Source organism: Panthera onca, chromosome B1 (genome assembly GCF_046562875.1).
Source record: "Panthera onca isolate mPanOnc1 chromosome B1, mPanOnc1 haplotype 2, whole genome shotgun sequence".
Taxonomy (NCBI): domain Eukaryota; kingdom Metazoa; phylum Chordata; class Mammalia; order Carnivora; family Felidae; genus Panthera; species Panthera onca.
Genome location: NC_138342.1, coordinates 103,180,693 through 103,197,617, shown reverse-complemented (window position 1 = coordinate 103,197,617; position 16,925 = coordinate 103,180,693). Strand labels below are relative to the sequence as shown.

The following is a 16,925-nucleotide window of genomic DNA, read 5'->3' as shown; positions in this document are numbered from 1 at the left end:
TCAATGGTAAAACGGACAGACACACACACACACACACACACACACACACACACACACACAGAACCATTAATAGGCACTTCATATAAAAAACATACAAAGATATCTTAATAACATAAAACAGTTCAGCTTCATTAATTATAGAAATAGAAATTAAGATCACAGTGAGATACAATTCCCCATTTACCAGACAAAGCAAAAATTTAAAAGCCAGATAATATTAAGTGTTAACAAGCATATGGTATAATGGGAACTCTCATCTAATACTGGCAGGGCAGTAAATACAGGTGAACACAAGTACTTTGGAAAACAGTTTTGTACTTCCTAATAAAACTCAAGATGCATTTACCCTACAGTCTAGGTGTATAATTCCTAAAGTAATTACCCTTGAGAAACTTGTGCACATGTGTATCAAGTGACATGCATGAGAATAATTATAATAGCAAAAAAGTAAAATGAGTCAAAGGTCCATCAATAGCAGAGTGGATAAACTGTAATATAATCACTTAACAGACTATTTCAGTGAAAAATGAATGAACTGTACACACATGAATGAACAGATGAATCTCAAACAAAACGTACAGAAAAAAAAAATTCCCTTTAAAAAATACATTAGTGGGAGTCCATACAAATAAAGTTCAAAACATAAGCCATTTATGAGTATATACATATGTGGTAAAATTATAAAGAAAAGCAAAGGAATGGGTAACACAAAATTCATGTTAACAGTTATTCCATGAGCAGTCATTAAGAAAAGCTGGTAAGGATAATATTCATTGATGGAGCCTTCACAGCACTGGCAATATTTTCATTTAGTTTGTGTAATGGGTTGGTAAGGTCACATTTTTTTTTATTATTCTTGAAACTGTGTGTATATAATTTACATACTTTTGTATATATGATAAACTTCAGAATAAAAATACAACAGCAAAGAATTTCGAAGAGTATATAAGGATCACAAAACCTTATAGAAGTAGCTATTTTGAAGAAACCAAATAACCTGTGATTTAAGCTAAATGCACCAAATGTGAAAATAAACCAAGTTATTCCGGCTATAAAGAAACTAATGGATATAGTAATTTATTCAACTTCTAAATTAGAAATGGCCTCAATAACTGAATAGCTTTGATGACTTCAAATAAAAGCAGTGTCCCTGTTGGTCACTCAGGGAAGATGTAACTGATATTTTTCACTTGACTGAAGAACATCATTAGTGAAATTTAAAAGTGTTCTGATTAAAATGATTTACATTTTCATATAATATCTACAAAACCAAATGTAACTTTTCATCAAAATATTACTAATTTTTCAAACCAATCTTAAATTTTAAGAGACTGAACTTAAAATTCAATGTTACCTGTCATTCCATGACTCCTCATTCTTCCCATTTTATATTCTGCTTTTAGAGATGGTAAAAGTGCTGCTCCTATGGCTATACCATCTAACATGGCACTGAACTTAAGAACAATAGGCTTCTTTTCTAAACCTTCCGGTAGCTGAGGAAATTCATTCGTTTCAATAGGAGTTTGATTAACACTAGTTGGGGTTTTTTCAGAAGGTAGAGGCGTTGCAATATCTTCTTTCACAGGCTGTGGGCTATAAAGCAAAAAATAAATAAATAAATAAAAATAACTTCAAAAAGACACAATTAGGGGAGTCTGGGTGGCTCAGTCGGTTAAGCTTCCAATTCTTGGCTCGGGTCATGTTCTCACAGTTCATGCGTTCGAGTCCCACATCACGATGGCTCCACACTATCAGTTCTTGGGATTCTCTCTCTCCCCTGGCTCTCTCTGTCCCTCCCCTGCTTGTGTTCTCTCTCTCCTCTCTCTCAAAAATGAATAAACTTTAAAAATAAATAAATAAAAATAAAAAAGACAATTAGAAAATTTACCATTTTATTGTATAAAATTATTGGAATTCTCAATGAAAAATAGCAAGAAATAACTGTAAACAGATATGTTCTTTCTACCACCAGATCACATTAAGACTTCCTTAAAGAAAAATGATGATCTAGAAAAGTAAACAAGAATAACAACACAAACTTGAATATTACTTGAATATTACACATTCATATCATTAGTGTGAAATGAGTTAAAACTCATGTTTGTCTGATTCTAAATTCTATGACTTAGTGTTGATTGTAATATTACTATTACTGCAGCTACTATTACTACCACTATTAATAACAACAACCCCAACAATAACTATTTGAGTGCTTCTATGAGCCAGGTAATATTCTTAATGCTTTGTGTGTTTCACATCATTTATTCATTTATCTCGCAAAGACCTTGTGTAGGTACTGTTATCTGCTTTCCAAAGAGGAAGTATAGCTAGAAAGTGGCAAAATCAGGATTTAAACTCACTGTGACAAGAGACTTTTTTTTTTAACTACTATGCTCTACTGCCAGTACACTATAATAAGGACAGATTCCTTAGTATATTTTTAAACTAAGGCTTGTGTACACATTTTGGATTCCATATTCCACTGACAGGAGAAGCACATTTAAATTATTACTACTTTGTCAACCAGACATGTATATTAAATCAGAATTAAAGATCTAGATAGTACAACTAGAAATATCACTGCTTTAGGATACTGTAAAAAGACACACTGTTTTTTTTAACTTATAGGTTAGGAAAAGGGAACTATAAGAAGACAATTTTTTTAACTTTTGCTTACCATATTCTTATTAATTATTCATTAGTTATGTTGCTTTGAGGACTAGGAATAAAGCTTAGCAATGCAGACCCATGAATGAGGGCTACAGACACAGGCAATAGAAGTCAATGTACAAAGGTCCAGTTTTCTCTCCTTTAAAATACTTTTGTGGCATGATCACATCCTGCCTTGAACTATGTACAACAATTTCATATAGAGGACAACACAAAACCATTATGGGACATAAATGGCCACTGCAATTTTTAAACCTATGCAGTCATAAATTTTAGGGAGTTTAAAGTAAATAAGGATTGACACAGTCCTAGATTTTGTCAATATGCTTTTGTAGTGACTCTTATGTTGTCCACAATCTCTAGGATCTCTTAAGCTTTACTGATGCAAGAGAGAACATTGACAGTTACATCTGTGACCAAGTACCTTACACCCAATATGATTCTCCCACACACATTTGACTACTTTCCATCTGCACCATAGTTCATAATGGTCAATACGTAGATGAAACCCTCTGTCTTCCTTTAAACTATTATTAACAGCAAAAACTGACTTAACACATTACACGGAACCATAGAACTTGAAGAAATAACTTACGCTGTAGAAGGCTGTCTGATGAGATCTGAGATCTGCTTAGACAGTTGGTGGGAACTTCGAACCATCATGCTATGTAAGGTGGCAGGGTGCTGGGGAATGTTGATGCTGATAGCCCCTACTTTGAACACAGCAGCATTGTTAGTCTTCAAACCTCTCTGGGCACTGTAGAGGGCTTGTGACTTGGCAATACTACACTTCACCACAGTTCTATTAATAAAGAAAGAAGGCCATTAAAATATAGCCCAATAAAGAGAAATGTTGAAAAAGTATTTTAAAAGCAAGATAATACTTTTAAATCATTCAATGAACTAAATGACTTAAGATTTTTCATACATTTAAATAGTATATTGAGGAAATGTTTTCTAAAAACACTGAAATACATTTATTTTATATTGTTTTTTACTGAATATCATTATATATCTTTAACAGCATTTACTGAAGAAAATATGTATGTGCTCAAAGGTAAAAGAATGAATACTGACATATTACATGTTTACAACATACAAAATCCCATTTTTATTTTTCCTTCATTCAGAACTCCTCTCTTTGCCCCCAATTTATTTTAGGGATATGTACAACCACTAAGGAAGCATAGATGCTGAATATATAATAAAATACTATACTTCTTAGAATCTAATCAAAGGAATTCATCCATCATCTAATATGTTGAAAAAAATTAATAGGAAGGAAGAAACTTAACTTGCATTTTCCAATTTTCAAATTTTCAATAAGTGGCAAAGAAATGATAGAATTCCAATTCATAATAAGTAACTACTACTTAGTTAAAAATTAGTAAGCCTTACTGATACAGACATAAAGCAGAGACATTATCTTTCTTGATTTCTGGTTCTCCCTTCCAATGCCTACAACAGTGCCTTCAACATGGTATGCACTCACTGAATTTTGTAAAATGAAGGGGCAGAAAGAAGTACAGCACAGGAATGTCTCCCAACATTATAGCTGTGGAATTCCACAGATAACATGTGTTAAGTCACGTATGTAGAAGCCATTATGAAGCAGTCTGATGTACACAATGGAAACGTTCATGAACTGCACCATTAAAGGCCCAGTTAGTAAAATTATAGCTTTATATATAATTATATTTATAATATAAATATTATCTTTCACGTGGGCAAGGGATTCTTGACAATAATTTAATAATTATTAAGTTATTTTTGATATTAAGTAATTAAATTATAACCAATTATAAATAAATACATTAAATTATAAAATTATTGAATAACTTAATAATTTTTAATTTAGCGAAACAACACATAAAACAAATTTCATATTAACCACAGTTTGGTTCACATTCATTTATCTCTACTTAGGCTGTAGAGGATTTACTGAGAATTTATTTATAGTCTCAAGGATCTAACAAATCAATTAATCACATTTAACTTCTATTAAAATAAACCTCGAGAAGTATAACAATGGCTCTATCAGAGGTGTTGATTATTTACAGACAGTGAAATCCAAGTATTATATAAAATTCAAGAATGATTACTAGAGAACTATATTGCTTTCTTCTACAAAGGCAACTATTTCTCAGATACTCTCACTGACTAGAAAAAAAAAGTTATCTATAAAATTGGTCTAGCCAGCATGAGAGTAAACTCTGGGAAACTGACTACTTACTGAATGGAATATTTTCTTAAATATTATAATAAATAAAGCTACTTTTATCATCAATGAGATTTTATTTTAAATTTAATTTCAACATAAGCCAGAACACTCAGATGGTGCTAAAATGCAAATGGCTTTCTACTTGTGAACAGCAACCATCTACTGAATTAAACTAAACATACAAAAAAATGTGTCTTGTTATCATGATAGTAAAATTCTACACCTATCTGACTTTCAATTATATAAGTACATATAACCATATATAAGCACATGTAGAACACTGGAATTTCACTTGTGCAGCAAAAGTAAGAGTGGAAACTTAATGGAGCTGAATGCTCTCCTATTGAGGATCCTACTATGATATTTCCAGTGAAAGTTCTGATGTTAAGGACTTCAGGTGTTCTGTGTTGTTCAATGCCAGAGGGCCCCGTTCACAATGCAGTCTATGTAAATGATGCCCCCATTTACAGTGTGAGTGGTATTCTTCTAAGCTGGACAACATGATAGACCTATCCTGATCAAACTGAGCCAAAAAACTGTAGATGATGTCTGATTAACTCCAGTCAAACTGCATGTTAAAGACATAAGGAGACCCAGAATGAAGACCTGAAATGAGCTGTCTATTCATAATTTTAATTCTTGAAGAGGGCTGTCACTTAAGCTAGGTCATATAATACATATAAAACTTTTAAACAAGAAAGAAGTGGTCAAAATCTCTCTAAAGAGAAGACTATAAAAACTTGTAGCACGTGAGGCATGCCTCATATACATAAAAAATTCATGGCAAATGACCAAGGAATCTTGTTAAAGAATTCATTGGAAAAAAAAAAAAGAATTAATTTACAATGGCAGTCTACCTTTACAAGGTTCTGATAGATCCACTGTGACAGCTACAACGACCACAGTGCCTAATGAGGCAAGGACTTTTTCCTCATCTTCCGTTATTTCCTGAGTCCAGGCTATAGGGTCTTAAATGCAGGCCCCATCCTTGTCTTTCCAACAGGCTGAGTGAATAATTTGAGGATTTACTTTGGGGCTTCATTATCTCTATCTCCACCCCTATGTAAGACTCATGTAATAATTACTTAAAGCACCCAGGGGGCGCCTGGCTGGCTCAGTCAGTTAAGTGTCTGACTTCGGTTCAGGTCACAAACTCACTTTCTCGAGTTTGAGCCCCACTTCGTGCTCTGTGCTGACAGCTCAGAGCCTGGAGCCTGCTTCAGATTCTGTGTCTCCCTCTCTCTCTCTCTGTCCCTCCCCTGCTCGCACTCTGTCTGTATCTCTCTCAAAGATAAATAAATAAATAAATAAATAAATAAATAAACACCAACTAGATATCAAATATACATGGGTCAAATCAAGCCACTCAAAATACAAAAGTACATATACTGAAAACCATACATAAAATCTGTCAACAGAGTAGTAAATTCTCTTCACCTTAAAAGCAAAATTATAAAGTTGAGATGTGTAGATGTTTTCATACATTAATGTTTTAATAATTATTTTTGCAATTAGTGAAAACTCTTTTGCAAGTGAAATTTTTTAGTTTCTATTATCACATCAAACCTTAAGAAAGATTTATGATAATATAAATTTTAACAATGAGGCATCTTAAAAAAGCACAATCAACACATAACTACAGTGTTAAAATCTTTCACCGACAAAATAATGTGTGAATTACCAAAAGGTAGCTCTTACCTCTTTGTGTTTGTTCCTTGAATGTCAGTAAGCTTTAATCTATAAAAGGATCTACATTAAAGCTACAAAATAAAAACTAACTACATACATTCACAGCCATGCAGATAATCTAAAGTATTTCTTTTAAACTATTCAATACTATGTTAATCAGAAAGCCCATGGGGGAAAAAAAATAATAGGACATACAGAAACTCTTGTTTGGCTGTGCTTGTAGGAGATGTAGGAAAATCCTCCAGTCTACAGATGAAGATTCAAGAGAAAGCAGGAAAACAAAAAGGAAGCAAATAAACATTCATACATAAATTAGTTACAGTATGACCAATCATCTGGACTTTACTTATTTCCCACATTAAAATTTTTCCCTCACAGAAACTTTTCAACTTTTTAAGTTTCATTTCCCTTTAATTGAAATCAGAAATGAACAGCAAAGAATAAATCGAGAAAGTCTTAAAACTACTATAGTTTGGCAGTGAACAGTAACTTTTATTTTTCAAAAAAAAAAGTTGAGGCATCTTGCCTTTTTTTCCTAAAGGCAAGAAATATAGCTATATAATAATTCTTTTAAAAATCTCTTTTATAAATACTATGTACTAGTAAAAATACTAAATACTTTTGTAAGTCTAGAGGCTATTTGAAGCCCTTAAGAGATAACAGAGACAAAAGGTTCAGGAAGCTAGAGTAAATAAAACACCTGAGACAACTGAAGAAATTTGTTTTATTTGCTGCACTGGTTAAAGTAAACCATGGTACTTTAAATTTAGAGCCAGTAAAGGAATCCTGGAACTGAAGGTCTGTAATGACATTTAGCAGCAGCACAGGTTCAGACAACTCTTCTTGCGGACTGTAGGATTTTAAGCATTTTAGGCAAACACTTTTATCTCTCTGAATCTCAATTTATTGTTCTGTAAAGTGGGATAAAACCACCCCAGTTCACAGGACTGTGACTAGGATTAAATAAAATAATCTATGTGAGGCTCCTGGTTCACAGTAGCTACTTGTTAAGATTGCAATTACTACATCATAAGACCCCTTCTCCCACACTGAATGATCAGAAAAGATCTTGTCTGTCATAACTATTGGAATTTCCTGGTCTTTCTAGACTGCTTAGGAAATGCAATCTGGACCACTTAGGCAGCTATAATATAGAAATATACTCTTTGGTTCTTGATTTACAGATCCAAACTACTCCAGCAAGCCTTGTACATCCATTTCAAGAAATGTTCTCCAAGACCGTTATCACATTACCCATGTGTAAAATATGAATAGAACTGTAACTCATCAATATATGATTAATATTTAATTTTCATAAAGCTGAACAAAATCCTCTATTTAGTCAGTATTTAGCATGACAGATTTACTATAAGATGATAGAACATTAAGTAGTTATAATATTTAGAAAGAACAAATTCTCAAAATCTGACTTAAATTATCAAAGCATATTTTGTTGTTACAGCATAAAGCTGCTCCACTGAGAAGTTAAGAATTAAGGTATACTCCCAAGTGTATGAACAAAGTCAACACTTAAATATACTGATAATAGATTAATGATCTGAATATATTGTATATAAAGGTATCATTATCAGAACAATTCTGAACAGACCCAAAAGCAGAACTTATAAAGAAAAAGGTTAAGAGCAAAGAATCAAAAGAAAAGTGATATGGTATGGTATACCCACTATAAAAAGTTTACCTATATTATTACAAGAGTCTCATAGGCTTTCTAGTGTTAAATTCTTTAAGTGAAAAAAAATGGCAAGACACAGTTTTGAAACCCAGCACGAATTTGAGTGATAATTACTTAACATAAAATCAAGAGACAGTTTATATTCTTTGACTAAAATTTTGTTTTAACTATTTGAATCATGTGAGTTTTTGCAGGTTGTATGTCTAACTGAAATTTGTGTTGTAATCACTTTTTCTTGTTAGACATTCTTACAACGTACAAGGAGTCAGTGTTTTGGAGGGGTGGGGGTGAGGAGTAGCACACCAATTGTAAAATGGGAAAAAAGTATTTTTTTGAAAACATTTCATGCGGTGATATCCTTAATGACAAAAATCACAGTATCTGGGAACATTAATGTATATAAATCTCAAAACTCAGCAGGTATGGAATTCATCCAGTGAATTTTAAGTTTCCTATACTATAAAACTAAACAAGTTTAAGAAAAGAATGAAAAAATGACACACTTACTGTATATTTGGTGTAATCCCTTCAAGCAGTACAATATTAACCCCACCAATATGAGCAGTGGCACATGTCTCAGTCATCTTTTGATGCAAAACATCTTAAATGTAAGAAAAAAGAATTATATGATTTCTGGAAATAATTGTACTTTGTATTAAAATTGCATTTTATTGGGGCGCCTGGGTGGCGCAGTCGGTTAAGCGTCCGACTTCAGCCAGGTCACGATCTCGCGGTCCGTGAGTTCGAGCCCCGCATCAGGCTCTGGGCTGATGGCTCGGAGCCTGGAGCCTGTTTCCGATTCTGTGTCTCCCTCTCTCTCTCTGCCCCTCCCCCGTTCATGCTCTGTCTCTCTCTGTCCCAAAAATAAATAAAAAACGTTGAAAAAAAAATTTTTTTTAAATTGCATTTTATTCATATAATATGCTCAATGATGAGAGATAATTTAAAAGTTTCGGGGCGCCTGGGTGGCTTGGTCGGTTAAGCATCCGACTTCAGCTCAGGTCATGATCTCACGGTCCGTGGGTTCGAGCCCCGCATCGGGCTCTGTGCTGACAGCTCAGAGCCTGGAGCCTGCTTCAGATCCTGTGTCTCCCTCTCTCTGTGACCCTCCCCCGTTCATGCTCTGTCTCTCTCTGTCTCAAAAATAAATAAACGTTAAAAAAATAAAAATTAAAAAAAAAGTTTTATGTATAATAAAATTTAAATTACTTCAGAACTACTTTTAAAAACCTTTTAGTGAAGGTTTTTATTTTTTTCCTTTGAGAGCAAGAGAGCGTGAGCAGGGGAGGGGCAGAGGGAGAGGGACAGAGACGATCTTAAACAGCCTCCATGCCCAGTGTGGAGCACGACATGGGGCTCAATCTCATGACCATGAGATAATAATCTAGGCCAAAATGCTTAACTGACTGAGCCACCCAGGCACCTCAAAGTTTTTATTTCTATGTACTCATACATACATATTATATGTCAAAACTAGAAATAATGCTAAATACACAGTTCAATATGCCATTCGTGTATTAAAGAGCCTAATGGCTATTGATTTATTTATTTATAGATTTATTTTTTAAGCAGGCTCCAAGCCCAATGTGGGGCTTGAACTCACAATCCTGGGATCAAGAGTTGGATGCTCTACGGACTGAGTCAGCCAGGCACCCCTAGCCTTATGACATTTTAAGTCTCAGAAGTAATACTTAGTGCAGAAAACTTGGAAAATTAAAAAAGAATAGGAACAGAAACTATATAAACTGGCACTCTTGATCCATATAAATGGGAAAGTTCATTTTCTGAAAAAAAAAAAAGAAAAGAAAAGAAAAAAAAGAAAAGTTGCCAACTAGAAATTTCGGAGAGATGGCATTGGCTTTTTTCAGAAGAGCAGGACTACAGTGTTAGGACATCGTCATACCTTTCATTTTTTCCTTAAGTGTAAAGCTGCCATGAATCCTCTTCAGCTCTGATTCCATTGTTAGCCCACCAATGTCTGCCTCCAGGTGTGTGCGGTTCACCATGCCAATCCCAAACACAATTAGAGTAACATGCTGAGGTTCAGAAGTTACCAAGCTACGTTTCCTCTGTGTCTTAGTCAAACTGTTATTGTCTTGTTCATTCTCAAACACAACTTTACATGTTGGCTCTGTAGGGCTCCGAACTCCTTTATAAATAAACAAAAACATACAGATTTAGCTATGAAAACTGTGACATGGAAGGACACTCCAAACATCATCTTACCTTTCTTCACATGCCAAACCAGCCCTCTTCTTCACCAAAATGATTTTTTAACGTTTTCAACAATTTCCGATCATCACATTGAAAATAAATAATAGAGTCAGATATTGGAAAGTAGGTATATCTCAATCTTTAAGACCATATTGTATCAGGGTAGAAAGGACGGGAAATGGGAAGGCAAATTATCTGACTGCCATTACTATTTTTTTTCCATGGGTGATTGCCAGGTCTTTGGCATTTCAATGATCTACTTATAACATTGAGAAAGCACCTATCTGTTTAAGTATTATTGCTACTCTAAAAAGAAATTTTTTTAATATTAAAATATTCATTACCTGCTGGTCCAAATGTTTCTGAAGATTTTTCCAATATTCCTGTTGGATCAGAGATAAGTGAATAGAAGTTAAGTAATTTATACATATTCTGCCAGCACTCAGCCGAAGGCTCACTTTGTTCTGACACTGTGATTGAATCGGAGTCATCCATATGAATAGTCATATGGTCCACCACATCTTTTGAACCTTTCCTGGACACTTTGGAAGTTCTTCTTTCAGATCTTCCTAACGAATTTTTGTTTCGAGATTCCTTTTTGTTATTTTCATTGTTGGTCCGTTTGTTCTTTGCATTGTTTACTCTATTGCCACCATTCAGACTTCCTCTAGAACTGCGGCTGAAGTCAGATGAGCGAAAATCCCGATGTTTTCTGGTTTTGAAGGTGGGTGTTGGGGAAGCTGATCCAGCTGTGTATCTGCTAAGTTTAATGTCAGTCTGAGTCGCTTTGATGTCATCTATCATGGTACTAAATTGATGAATAAGACGAACCAAAGCCATATCTACATGCTGGCTTATTGACTGACAAGAAATTGTAAAGTTGCAGTGAAAGGTATTATAATAACGCTTGTTGAGATCATGAAAAGAAAGAGCACTGGTAGAGTTCTGAGGGGTGCAAACGGACTTTTCCATTACAACAGCACTGATGCTAAAGGTTTCCAACATTAATGCTGGTTTGAACTCAAGTGGAGGAAGATTCACATGACCTTGCCTAAAAATGGAGGAAAAAAAAGAAAAAAATGGCAAGGTTTTATTTCCTTTTTTCCAGAGCTGCACAATCTTTATTAGTTTATTAGCAAAAAATCTCCAAGGTAAAACACGTTATAAGCCATTTAGATAATTTTAAGCAAGAGCTCAAGTTATTATTCACTAGGCCAATTTTTTATAAGTTGGAAAATTCGTCTTCTCCCTTGATCTTATTCCACAACTGACTAGTTAAAATCAAATTTATGTTAATTATTTCAGTGAAGTAATAAAACCTTTCTTCTTACCAATGTGATAATGCACCCCAATGGTATTGGAATTTAAAGTTAATTATAGGTCGATTAGGGTACCTCCCTTAGCCAACCTCTCCCCACCTCTGTTAAATATATTATTTACATATTTAATCTCATTTCATTTAATTTTTTTTAAATTTTTATTTATTTTTGAGAGAGAGAGAGAGACAGAGCGTGAGCAGGGGAGGGGCAGAGACAGAGGGAGACACAGAATCAGAAGAAGGCTCTAGACTCTGAGCTGTCAGCACAGAGCCCAACGCAGGGCTCAAACCCACAAACTGTGAGATCATGACCTGAGCTGAAGTCAGACACTTAACCGACTGAGCCACCCAGGTGTCCCTCCCCACTAATGTTAATAATCATTGAGGTCACTTAGTGGTGCTTCAGCTTGCACAGTCATTGTTATGGTACCACTCTACTGCGAAAAGCAAGGACTGTCCTATATTTAATAGAAAAGACAATGCAATTTCCATATTCCTGTGTCATTAGAAAATCCTCAGATATCTAGACCTGAAACAAAATTTAAGAAAGCTGTATTTTTCTATTAATAAATTTCCATAGGGGTACCTGGGTGGCTCAGTTGGTTAAGCGTCCAACTTCAGCTCAGGTCATAATCTAGCGGTTTGTGAGTTCGAGCCCTGCATCGGGCTCAGTGCTGACAGCTTAGAACCTGGAGCCTGCTTCAGATTCTGTGTCTCCGTCTCTCTCTGCCCTTCCCCCACTCACGCTTTCTCTCTCTCTCTCAAAAATAAACACTAAAAAAAAAAAAAAATCTAAAAGAAAATTTCATAAAAATGTTTAAACTGATTTTGTCAAATTATTTAAAATTTTAAATAGAATATTTCATATGGAAAACATTTTTCATTTAGTCATATGTTGGATACATGGGCATTTTGCTTTTTTTAGTGCATTTTACTTTTAATTTACCACCCTGCAAAAACACAAATTGGATCAAACCAAGAATGTTGCAAAACTTGTCACAAATGCCATGTGTGTCCATATTCTATGATTCCTATATCCATTAGCGAGACCCACTCAAAGTAAAATTCCAAGTTCACAAAAGATTAGTCAAATCTTTAGTGAGCATAATATTTCCTATTCAAGCAGTAAAGAAATTGAAGAAACTATCTCTGATAATATAAAGAATGAAAGTAAAAGGTAGTTCTTAACTTTCACCATGCTACATTCAGCATTCTTATGTATTTGTTTTCAATGGCTATACTTTAAATATAACTTCTACTCTGTATCTAATAGAAAATACTAAAAGTCTACGCAAAGTTAGTAATAATTGTAAGTAAAATATATAAAATTACAATGTATAAGACCATAAAAATCAACTACTGCAATAGTAAACACATTCTGAGTACATATACAGCAAATGTACTTTGGCTAACCCACATACATGTGCTAACATGGTACAAAACTACGCCTAAAAATAGGCCTCCTCATCTATAAAATCAACAGGGTATTAAAATAAGTCTGTTTTTGACAAGTGGAAATTACCTTCTCATTATTAAGATATTAAAAATAGTTTCTCATTAGCACAGAGGAAAACAAAGTTAAAAAAAAAGGTATTATAACCTATATACAAAATTTTACACAAAAAGATCAATAACACAAGACACCTTCTTGCTCTTTTGCCTTTTCTCTCTTTGGCTGTGTCTGAATCCACAATATCTGCTCTAAGGCAGTCCAAAGTCCCTGAAAATGAAAGGTGTTCTCCAAAGTACATTCGGTAGCAGAGTGGCATTGCATCCTGTGACTGAATCCCTGTATGACTCAGAAGAGGTTTAAAAACAACCTGGAAGACATAACACATTCATTAATTAGCTTAACTTATAATCCATCATTTACTGTGGCTTTTTTCTTATCCTAACTGAATACATATATTATTACCACAGTGTGAAGCAAAAAAATGCGGGGGGGGGGGGGGGGGAACTTGTACAAAAAATGTTAAGCTCTAATTTTACTTAAAACTTAACAGTATTTTTGAGCACCTCTTGTGTGCCACTCATTTTCAAGTTAATCACAAGGAAGAACATTTCTCCATCCTGCCTGAGTGTCTGAAAGTACAAGAAAAATAAAATTGTGAACTAGTTTAAATTATTCTACTTCCTGTTTTTAAAAATGGCATGTATACTGTGTTTCCATAAAAATGTGGTATATTAGAATAGCTTATCAACATCTTATGTTAATATAAAAATGTTTCATATGTTATATTATGAATATCTGACCTATTTTTAAATAGTATCACTTGGTTATAACAGTCATTTAATATTTATTTCCTGACAAAAAACTTCCTTTATATTTTAAGTACTACACATGCTTATAGAAATACATCACTCTGATTAAATGTCTTGTTAACTTATGTTGTAGTCATGAAGAGCTAACTCAAACAGAAGCAACTAATTTGTTTAGTAGTTGATTACTATAATCAATTTACTTATTCTCTGTTGCATGGTTCCTTTCCCTCCTTCCACATCTAAAATATAGGTGCTATCTATGGGGCGCCTGGGTGGCTCAGTTGGTTAAGCATCTGACTTCAGCTCATGGGTTCAAGCCCCATGAGTCCCTGAAAATGGGACTCAGTTCATGGGTTCAAGCCCCACATCAGGCTGACAGCTGACAGGTCAGAGCCTGGAGCTGGCTTCAGATTGTGACTCCCTTTCTTTCTGCCCCTCCCCCACCTCCATTCACGTGTGCTCTCTCTCTCTCTCTCTCAAAAATAAACATTAATTTTTTAAGTAAAATAAAATATAGGTGCTACCCAGTGCTTTCCATGGCCCTCCCCTAACCCTTTCAACTGTACACTCTCCTTTAGTGATCTTTTCCTGAAAGTTAAATATTATTATTAAAATGGACAAGTGCAATTTATGTATTAAGACTCAAGTCTACATGTTCAATTACCTCTAGGACATCTCATTTGTTTGTGCTTGGGAAGAAAGGCTACTCTTCTAAGGACTAAAGAACTAGAACAGAGAATTCAAACAGTTCTACTGTAGATTGGAACTTTGGGGATAAATTTCTTCTCCCTTTTATACTTGCTTGGGATATTCTTTCTTGCCTTTACTCTTGGATTTGCTCGTTCATTCTAATGGAAAAACTCTACCCTCTTCAAGGTTCAAACCACCCTCTTTCCTAATCTTTGTCATTTATTTATGGCTCCATACCTATCAAAAACTTTGATTCCAGAAACTTTGATTATTTTCTCCTGTTTCTTTTCAATCCCAATTTATAATCCTGAATGACTTCTTTGACCATGAAGATAACTCAACCAACACTTCAGTACAGAGTTATATGACTTCCTTTTCCCCTATAATCTTGCTTAATTTCATTTCACCAACTTCCTAGATTGTTTATTATATCTTATCACTACATTTTTCTTGTTATATCTGCTTTGGATCAATGATCTTCTACTCCTATAGCTGAGTTGCTAGGAACAATGAGAGGAGATGATATAATTGCATTCATTGCTACCCTAACACTAACCTAAACTCCTAACCAGGCCCTCAGCACTATCTGACAATCTTTTTAGGGTGTCTGTTTGGTAAGCTCTCTTCCATATTCACTCCAACGTTTACACACATCTAAATTACCTTACAGAGTTTTTTACCATATTATTTAATATTTATGTTTCTAGTAGATTTTAGAGTCTCTAAAACAATATAGTTATCTCTAAAAATATGTATTGAATACTAATAAATACAATTAATGTATTCTATAGGCCAAAACAACAACAAAATTATTTCTTTTCCCACTCTCCATTAAAAAAGAAAATGAAGACCCTAAAAACTACTCTAATGTACTGGAGAAGTAAATCTCAGGAAAATTTTAAAGTGCCTGACACATTTCTTAACATAAATTACCTTCTACTGTAAGAGAAAACTGAAGCTACCAATTTGCAAACTTACCTGTATAGCTGTGAACTGTCTTTATTGCCTTCTCAGTTTCTCAGAGGAAATTCTCAGAGGAAAAAAGTATTTTTTTATGTCTAAAACATCTCTCTCTATAAATGACTGTAAATTCCAACACTCCTCATCCCTCTCTGAATCTTGCTCTATCAGTTTACCCTTCTTTTTTCTTCTTCTGATCAGGACCTTCCTAATTCCTCCTAAGTATCTAACTATGCTTGAGTCTCTCTCATCCTGAAAAAATAACACCTCTCAATAGCCACGGTCCCACTCGCCTACTTGCTTTGTAATCATTCAAACCAAAACAGTCAAAGGGTTTTGCTGTCCACTCCTATCTTTAATCAATTAAATAAAGACCTCCAGAATATTTACCATCACTTTATCAAAGTCACAACCATCAATGTTAAAAGCCTCATTTACCACTGCATGAACTATTTCAATAACTCATTTTTTTCACCTATAGTTCTCTACTTCAATCCATTAACACATTGCTACCATACAATATTTCTTCTACATGTACAGTTCTAGTCACTTTATTCCTTGCTTTAAAATCTTCAGTGCCTCCCAACTGCTCACTCAATAAAGTCTTAACATAGCACTTAATATAGCCTTCTATATGACGTGGTTAAATTTAGCTTTCTAGTCATGTGTTTTAGTCAATTTGTATCTCCAAATAACAAAGATGTTACTGTATGAGACTAATAACTATATACCACTCTTCTGTTTAATGAACATCTACAAGTGCTAAATTTGCATTTATAATTAACCCATGTACTTTTAAAAGGTTCCTCCTTTTTTTGCATGAAGGCTTTAGGCAGAGAAGCACAGAAAAAAAGATTTGCCCTAGAATTTCCAAGGTGCACATGACTTGGTGGTTCCAGCTGCTAAGTACCACCTAATGAGGGATACTATAATTATGGAAAAAGAGACTGGCTCACCTGTGCATCAGCAAGCTGCACAGCAGGAAACCCTTGGTTGGCTTCTTCTACACCTGCCACATCATCCTGACTAGTGCTATGCTGAGAATGCGTTCCATCCAAAGTATTCTGGTCGCTAGATAAGACAGTGTTGAAATCTGAAGCTGAGGGTATCGTAGGAAGATTGGGTGCAACACCTAACAGAGTAAATGTTCAAAAATAAAACTTAAGTTGTGAGGAAATAAAAACAACTTAAAGGGCACAGCAAAGTAA

The 16,925-nt window shown here is 34.4% G+C and overlaps 1 protein-coding gene across 3 annotated transcripts in view; it reads right to left on the bottom strand.

Moving 5' to 3' along the window:
- BLTP1 (bridge-like lipid transfer protein family member 1) overlaps positions 1 to 16,925 on the bottom strand; it is a 213,980-nt gene that overhangs the window by 70,143 nt on the left and 126,912 nt on the right. For all 3 annotated transcript variants that reach the window (XM_078445786.2, XM_078445781.2, XM_078445787.2), the window contains exons 45-52: positions 16,674 to 16,849; positions 13,450 to 13,625; positions 10,832 to 11,538; positions 10,177 to 10,422; positions 8,781 to 8,874; positions 6,776 to 6,826; positions 3,266 to 3,472; positions 1,355 to 1,593 (exon numbers count right to left, since the gene is read on the bottom strand). In XM_078445786.2, coding sequence (XP_078301912.1) covers positions 1,355 to 1,593; positions 3,266 to 3,472; positions 6,776 to 6,826; positions 8,781 to 8,874; positions 10,177 to 10,422; positions 10,832 to 11,538; positions 13,450 to 13,625; positions 16,674 to 16,849 — 1,896 coding nt within the window. The remainder of the gene's footprint in view (positions 1 to 1,354; positions 1,594 to 3,265; positions 3,473 to 6,775; positions 6,827 to 8,780; positions 8,875 to 10,176; positions 10,423 to 10,831; positions 11,539 to 13,449; positions 13,626 to 16,673; positions 16,850 to 16,925) is intronic.